The sequence below is a fragment of the Tupaia chinensis genome, unplaced genomic scaffold (genome assembly GCF_000334495.1).
Source record: "Tupaia chinensis unplaced genomic scaffold, TupChi_1.0 Scaffold141490_1, whole genome shotgun sequence".
Lineage (NCBI taxonomy): Eukaryota > Metazoa > Chordata > Mammalia > Scandentia > Tupaiidae > Tupaia > Tupaia belangeri.
In genome coordinates, this window is record NW_006201352.1 from 961,681 (window position 1) to 970,173 (window position 8,493).

Here is an 8,493-nt window from a genome sequence, read left to right on the forward strand (position 1 = left end):
GTGTGTGTGTGTGTGTGTGTGTGTGTGTGTATCTGTCCCAAATCCTGACGTGATAGGGAAATAGAGGAGAAAACACTGTGGCATGACCACGCCCCTTGGGGGTTGCATGCGCTCTGTCTCTTTTGCACACATACTTTCAGGCAATTAAAGAAAATAAGTAAATGGCCTACCGCAGTGCAGAGCGAGCAGACGTCTCTGGAGCGCCCACGGAGGGTCGTATTCTGCAGTCAGTGTGCAGTCTGGGCCACTAGCTCCATGGCGCACCGGACGCAGGACTTCTGTCCCCAAGGTTCCAGCTTGGGTGGTACAAGGGAAGCGACTGGCAAGTTTTAAACTGGGTCCCACTTGATGTTCTGCTGTCACTGGGTGACATCTGGAAGCTCCCATGAGTCTGGTACGCAGCCTTTCCCATGACTGGGCTGCACAGTGTTAGGGAGCTGCGGAACTGGATGGTCTCAGAGTGCCGTGTGCGCAGGAAGGAGGCCCGAGTTGCAGAATAAGCGCTGGCTGCACCCTGCTGCCAGCTGGCACGAGGTCTCTGGTACACCCCACCATGAACACAGGTGCCGGGTCGGCATCGCCCTTAAGTTGGGAGGGGACCCAGGGTCCAGGGGGGTCAATGCCCACTCCAGGGTCAACGTGAGGCCACGCAGACCTGCAGCCGGGGATATCTTACTCCCAGTCCTGGGTAATGGATGGTAGTTTCTCCTTTGACCAAAGTATCCTTTTTGTTTAAAAAATTTATTATTATTATTATTATTGGAGAGATTTTCGCTATAGGGCACGTGCCCTCGCCAGACAGAGAGAGACATAGAGACAGAAAGCGAGAAATCACCCCCCAGGGGGGATGGTCACATCGTAGTCCCTTCTCCTCCATTCTCCTCTCAGGATCTTGGGCACGCACACACACGCGCCCTGCGTGAATTTTAAGCCACCGGGTCCGGGACGTGAACCGTGGTCAACTACGTGGGAGTCCAGCGACATAGCCATTATGCTAACCGCTGGTTCCATTTGACCACAGTATCTTGAAATTGGTTCAAAGTGGGAGCCGCTGGAGGTCGAGGCTCTCCCCGGAGCGTAGAGTCGTGTCTTTCAGCGTACAGAAGGCTAAGAGCCCTGTAAGGGCCTGGATGAAACATACATGTCTAGCTCAGTAATTTCCCCCTGTGTCCTAGAATATTCCTAATTATCTCATGGCATAGTGCGGTGGTTCACAAAAGCCTTCGGGTTGAGCACACTTTGATTTCTCTTGGTGTCTGAGGCAGGCCGGGACACCCCAGCACCGTCTTGGAGGCCGTGGGCCTGGCCGGGGCTTTGAAGGGCAGGGAGGAAAGACCGCAGCGCAGCTGGGCGGCTCATGCTGGGAGCAGCGAGACAAGGGCAGGGAGCGCGTGTGTTCGGGGAAGGCTAGCCCGTCATGATGCATAGCCTGCCCCCACGCGGCTCTGGTTAGGGGCTGCGATCCGTAACCCAGACCATAGGCCAGGACCTTAGAACAACAGAAATAGTCTCCCACTCTCTGGAGACCTGAAGTCTGAAATCAGGGTGCTTCTTTGGCACCTTCCTGGCTGGGGGCCACCGGCATCTCTGGCAGGCTCAGCGTCGGAGGCCACGCTCAGCGCTCTGTCCCCATGCGGCCTCCTCCCTGGCTGCCTTCTGTCCCTGTCTCTACGCTTCCTCTTTTGATAAGGACATTGGTCAGGTTGGATTTAGGCCCATTTAATGATGTAATTGTCACTGCACCAGTAATGGTCCTGTTTCTGAATTAGGTCACAGTCACGTGCCCGGTCAAGAACTTCAGCATATCTTTTTCATGGGGGGCAAACGCCGTGAGGAGGGCTCACTGCCCCCTGCCGTCCTGCTGGGCCTGTTTCTTCGCCCTTCCCCGCTTCGCTATTCCAGGGACTGTAGTCTGTGAACTACAGTCCCTTCTCAGTCTGTGAACTCCTCAGCCCTCAGGTCCGGGAGTCCTGGACCACAGGCCCCAGCCAGCTCCAGAGGACACCCCCAAGTAGGCAGTTTTCCCTGTAGCCCTATGGAAAGAGCTGGCTGTTATTTTATTTTTCTTTTGAGAGGTTTTTGCAACAGGGCATGTGAGCTTGACAGAGACAGAGAGAGAGACAGAGAGACAGAAAGCAAGAAATCACCCCCTAGGGGGAATGGCCATGCCACAATCCCTTCTCCTCCATTCTCCTCTTGGGATCTTGGGCACACATGCACACGTGCCTGGCGTGAGTTTAAGCCACTGGGTCCAGGACTTGAACCGGCGGTCAACTACATGGGAGTGCAGCGACATAGCCATTACACCAACTGCTGGTCCCAGAGCTGGCTGTTATTTTTAAGTCTGAACAGATGGGGCTCTGTAAACCCAAATTCAGCGCAGCTCCCAGACTAAAGGGGCAGGGCCCCGTCTTTTCAGGGGCTTGAGCTCATATTCCAACAGAGCTTCTCGATCTGAATACTTCTCAGACGTGTTTCCAAACACACAAAGTCAAGTGTGAAGGGTTACAGGGGAGGCGTCCAGGACTTGAACCGGCGGTCAACTACATGGGAGTCCAGCGACATAGCCATTACACCAACTGCTGGTCCCAGAGCTGGCTGTTATTTTTAAGTCTGAACAGATGGGGCTCTGTAAACCCAAATTCAGCGCAGCTCCCAGACTAAAGGGGCAGGGCCCCGTCTTTTCAGGGGCTTGAGCTCATATTCCAACAGAGCTTCTCGATCTGAATACTTCTCAGACGTGTTTCCAAACACACAAAGTCAAGTGTGAAGGGTTACAGGGGAGGCCAGTTACGTGGAAAGCCCCGAGTGAGGCAGCCCTGCTGGTGTGGACTGTAGAGAGAGGCAGGTAGTTGGATCCCCAGCAGGGTAGATTGCGGTGAGGCGGTGGCCCGGTGAGGATGGGACAGCCATGTGGTTGAGAGGCCAGCTCTGCCGTCTGCCAGCCTGTGGCCCCGGCCAGGGTGGGATGGCAGTGGGAACGGCTGCAGCTTGAGCGCGCACCTTCCAGGGCTCAGAATCCCAGGCTCTGTCCTCAGCTGTGCCTGCCCTAGGGGTGGCTGCTCCCACTGCCCTGCAGGCATCTGTGCCAGCCCCCCGGAAGCCACTCCTGAGCTCCAGAAATTATCCAGGCCTGTGGCTCATGGGGGAGCCCCACCCAGGCTCCCAAGTGCCCCTTCCAGCTGTTCTGGTCTTCCTTCTGCCGTACACGCTGGCTCCCTTCCATCCCCGAGCTCATCCCTGTGAGGCTCAGCCACCCTGGGCCAGGAGGTCGTTTGCTGCCCACGTGCTGTCACCGCTGTCCCCAGGCTACCCTGGCTCCATCCTATCTGTCCTGCATCAGGCCCAGGCTTTGTATGCAGGACCGGAGGTCCAGGTAGACTGAGTTTCTGTGTCTGAGTGGGGAAGGGGATGTTCACGGTGCAGGGTCACTGGTCTGAATGGAGCCATGGGAAGGGCAAGGGGGAGGAGACTTGGAAGGGCCTTCTTGGAGGTGATGAGATTCTCTGCCTGTCTGGGGGCCTGGGGGACCATTCCTGGTTGAGGTGGCAGAGGGCAGGTCCTGTTCAGCTGAGACGGGGAGAGGAGGTTGGAGGTGGGGTGCAGCAGCAGCTGGCGTGGAGGGTGATTGGGGGTGGCTGTGCAGGGAGAAGGGTGGAGTCACAGGGGTCTTGGTGCTGCCACTTGTCCTGCCTGGGGAGAGCGTCTGGAGGGGAGAGCGTCTGGAGGACAGCCCAGATTCGGCAGCTCAGTGAACAAAGAACTGACCCATGTGTCTCTGGATAGGGGCCCAGTCAGGTGCGGCAGCCCATGGCGGGGCCATCTCACAGAGATGCCACATCCCTCAGCGGAGAGCCGCCCCATCCAGGATCTCTGTAGCCAAGGCAGGCTTAGGGACAGTTCTGAACCCTGGAGATGAAGAGTCCTGGGAACTGGGGAGGGGGCTGTTAGGAGTCTTTATGGGCGTCTGCAGCCTTCCAGGGACTGGAGGTGGTGGCACTCCTGTCCCATGTCATAGGTTTCCAGGGTGGCACAGCCGCTGAGCTGCAGAGCTGTGAGCAGAATGTCCATCCCGCGCCCAGCACTGTTGCCCAGGCTACACAGGGCTCCCAAGGAGAAATAGGGTTGCCCACTGTGACCTAAGAGGTCACGGTGAGCACTGTTCTGTCCGAACTAGACAGCCCACAATTTTAGGTGAACCCCAGCCCAGTGTTCCGAGGCCGGCCAGGGCTCAGAGCACTTTGCCAGAGGGTCTATGCAGATGCACTGAGGTTGTACCTGGGACTCTTCTGCAGTCTCAGGAAGCCCCAGAACTCCCTGGCTTCCCAAACTTGGCCACTGAAGGCTTCCGTTTGTGGCCAAAGCAAGGAGTCCCAGTGGCCGTGCAGCTCCTGGACCTGTGAACGCAGGGAAGCAAGCAGCTCTGCACTGTTCAGACCAGCGTTTCCGGAGCCCCGGCCATGCTGCACCCGACGCCCAGTGCCCAGTTTCCTTCCTGCCTGGCCAGGCAGCCTCCCAGTTGTCCCTTCACTCCCTGGGCTGGGGACAGGGCATCTGCCTGCCCTTTTAGCCTCGTGACGTGCTCTCACGCCTGCCAGGCTCCCAGCAGCTGGTGAGCACCTTCGAGGTCTGGGCTGTGCCATCCGTGACCCAGATCCTGCACTCTCCAGAGGGTAGGCTGCCCTGTCCATGCCAGGCCCCCCACAGGCTCTCGAGTCAGTTTCTGAACACGAGCTGTGCACCGCTAAGTGCACGCGTGTCTAGCACTCAGCTTGTGGTGGTGAAGAAAGCCAGGTCCCTGTGCCCCCCTCCCTGGGGGAGCAGAGCTGGGGGCAGTCAGCCCTCCTATCTGTTCCTCTTCTCCCTGTGCCACCGTGGTAGCCACTTGGTGGCTGGATTGTTTGGCACTGAGCAAACACAGCAGACTGTGGAAGGAGAAGAGATGGTGCTGAGGAGGTTCGGAGGAGGTTCTGTCCTGGTCAGCTGGTCTCTGAGCAAGGGCTGGCAGGTGTCCGGTGATGCAGCACCCTGGCACCAAGTTTTGGGGATGTTCACAGGCAGATGCACAGCCAGGAGCTGATAGGCCACTTGGTGACCGATGGCACATGCAGTGTCAGCCCAGTGCCACTTCTAGTCGTGGCCAAGGGCTCCGTGAGCTGCCGGGGCAGCATGGAGACTTCCTATCTGCACCTCAAGCCCTCCATGGAGGGCCTGGCACTAAATGTAATAACTTAGAACAAAGGCGACTACGGGAATGGTGAAAATTTAAGTGCTACCCAGCCCAGAAGAGACTGCTGCTCCTGGCCTTTCGCCAGCAGCCGTCGCAGGTTTGTGACTCTTCTAGACAGCACGCACTGGTGTGTGTGCAGGTGTGTCTGTGTATGTCCATGTGCATGGCGTCCCAGCTGCCCCTGACGTCCCTGCCTTTGCCCGCAGGTCTCTGTGCTGGTCCTCTTTGCCCTGGCCTTCCTCACCTGCGTCGTCTTCCTGGTCGTCTACAAGGTGTACAAGTACGACCGTGCCTGCCCCGACGGGTTCGTCCTCAAGGTAAAGCTCCTGCATCCCCACGCCTTTGACCTTGCCTTCGCCTTGAACGCCCAGTCAGCTGCTCCTGCGGTCTCTCCCAGCTGGCTCCGGGGCCGACACTGGGGCAGCAGGATCCTCGTGTTCTGCATCCAGGGAAGGGGCTCCTTGGGGAGCAGGGCAGGTAGGCAGAGGGCGTGGTGGGACCAATAGGAAACTCCCAAGCTTGAGGCCTGGGAATTGAACTCAGCAGTCTCAGGAGGGCCCTCCTGGCAGGCTCCCCAGCCAGGGGCTGCCCCTGGGAGACAGCTGGCTGACTCCTCCTCCCAGTGCATTGCTGTGGGGGTAGGGGAAAGGGCTGCGGGCCTCATGGGAGGGGAGCACGCACTGAGGCTGCTGAGGCCCAGAATGAGGACGGCTTTGCCCACGGTCACCCGGGGACCTGGGGGAGCAGAGCTGGGGGCAGTCAGCCCTGTTGACTATGTGTCCCTCTTCTCCCTGTGCCACCGTGGGAGCCGCTTGGTGGCTGGGCTGTCTACCTGTATGGAAATACTCGCTTTGCTTATATGTATATAACTTGTCTCAAGAAGTCCCCAAGTAGCGGAGAAGCAGGCATGCGGGACAGCTGGATTGCTGAGGAAACGTGAGGAGGGAGGAGGGAGGTGGTGAAGTCGGGGCGGGGGGAGCAGAGCGCACTCGCTGTGGATGTCCACTTCTGTGCCCTCGGGACTGGGCCCCACATTTCTGCACGTGCCAGAGCCAGTGGGGCACAGTCTGCCAGGATTTGGCATGGCTGTAATTCTCGTAAAGCAGGGGCAGCCAAGTGGTTCTGGTACTGAGCGCGTGCGCGAGCAGGCTCGGTTCCTCCACTGGCGCAAGAGGCTCGGTTTGGACTTTCCAGCCTGTGCAGGGACACGGAACCCTCCTGCAGGTTAGCCCAGAAGGCGGGGTTCCTGTTTCCCAGCCCAGCTCCCCTTCCTGACAACACCTCGTGTTGGCTTTGGGGCTAAGACCCCTGCCTCCCCGAGGCTCCTGTACATTTGCATAAGGAGCACGACATCCTTTGCTTACTGAGTGAGGTTATGAACAGGAAAGAAGGGTCAGGGGATTGGCCATTGCTTAGGGGCTGCAGTGTCTTTTAGGTGGTTAGGAAAGCCATGACATAGGAAAATATGATGCCCCAATAGAAAGCGAAGACTGGAGCAAAGGCCTGTGGGCGGCGAGTGATGGAGCATACAGGGCCTTGGGAAGGGCGCCGGGCCCAGAGAAGCCTTCCCCTACCCCTCACTCACACTTTACTCAGCAATCCAGTCCACACCTGGGGCTGGGCTGAACGTTTGTTTGGAGGCTGAGATGACACCAGGGCTTTAAGCAAACCTGTGTGGAAGGTGGGGGCTTCAGGGAGGACAGAGCTGGCCCCGGAGCAGTGAGCAGACCCCACCCACGGACGGGCATATAGTGTGGGTGCATGGAGGGTGCAGCGCGTGCTCAGGGACCAGCCCCGGGGGCTCCTGGGTGCAGGGAGGCAAAGGGAGATGAGCCACATTCTGGCCAGACTGTGCAGCAGCACCTTGAGTGCCAGGCAGAGGGCCCTGGACAGAGCAAGTGACAGGGATGATTCGCTGGGTCGCCTGGGGAGGCTGGAAGAGAAAGATGGGACAGCGAGAGGACCAAGGGGGTGAAGCTGCGGCAGAGGACCGTGAAAGAGGAGGTCAGGGTGGCGGGGATGGAGAGGAGGCCAAGGTGAGGGTGGGCTGGAAGACTGATCAACTCTGGGAGGTGGGCAGGACAGAGGGGAGACCCTGGTACAGAGCTGGGAGAGGGAGTGAAGATGCCTTGAGTGGGAACCGGGAGGCACAGGGGACAGCTTCCTGGGGACCTCCTCACTTGTACTGATGCGCACAGATAATCCAGGCCAGCAGCCCCATGGGCTGACCTGAGTTTCCTTCCCAGCTCATTCTCTCTGGGCTGGGGGCAGGTTCCCTGTCTAGGCGAGGGGGCAGCTGAAACCCCTTCCCCATTCTGCAGTCCCGATTCTGCTGAATAACCTGGCCCAGGTGGAGGGGACCCAGGTGATGCTCTGGCTCTGTGTTGGGAAGGACCTGCTGTATGCAGCCCGCCTTGGGAATGTGGAGCCCTCTGGAGCTGCACCCCCTGGGACTCGGGTGTTTTCCTCAGGCCCTGATGGGTGTCCTGGCTAGGGCACACCGTCGGGAGGGCCAGGAGCCGCTGCCCCGTACCTGACTGCCAGTGACCGAAGCGAGAGAAAGCAGAGGTGTAAGCACGAGTGGGTGTGCACATGGCACGCCGTCGCCGGGCGCCTCACAGTGGGCCTTACACAGGGTCTCCCTGCCTGCACCAGGAACCCCAGGACACTGTTCCGTCCCGGCCTTACTGACAGGAGATGGAGTCCAGAGAGGTTTTCCAGTGCCCGGACCGCAGCCTTCAGCTCATTCAGCATATTCACGTGTTTACCAAGTGCCCCTCCTCTGCTTGGCCGGACGAGACGCAGGGAGTGGTGGGGACGCACAGGCAGAAACTGACCCTAATGCCACACACAGATTTTCTTTTTTTTACTTCTTCAGGGGTGGGGGGAGAGACAGGGCTCCCACCAGGACCTTCACCCCAGGACCCTCTCCTAGTCTGGGCCAGAGCACAGGCTCATGGGTGCGGAGTGGTGGCTCAGGGAGCCCTCAGCACTCGCACTGAGGACCTTGCCCACGTGGGCCCAGCCAGCTGCGCCACCTCCTGGCCCACCTACAAATTCGTGTACTGGGTGCTCCTTTAGACTGGACGGCCTCGTTCACAGTGGGGCTCCCATGGGCAGCACTTAATAGGCTGGCCACGCAACGGGCTATCCTGAGCTGCCTCACGCCCCACCATGGTTGGTTATTGGTCTCATCTCACCTGTGAAGGAAGAGGCCCAGACAGGTTTGAGACCCTCCCAAGCTCGGGATTCACTCCCAGCTG

The 8,493-nt window shown here is 58.9% G+C and overlaps 1 protein-coding gene across 1 annotated transcript in view; it reads left to right on the top strand.

The window, feature by feature from the left end:
• Nucleotides 1-8,493, top strand: part of NSG1 (neuronal vesicle trafficking associated 1) — a 34,279-nt gene that overhangs the window by 21,255 nt on the left and 4,531 nt on the right. The window contains exon 4 of the mRNA XM_006163191.1: nucleotides 5,437-5,547. Coding sequence (XP_006163253.1) covers nucleotides 5,437-5,547 — 111 coding nt within the window. The remainder of the gene's footprint in view (nucleotides 1-5,436; nucleotides 5,548-8,493) is intronic.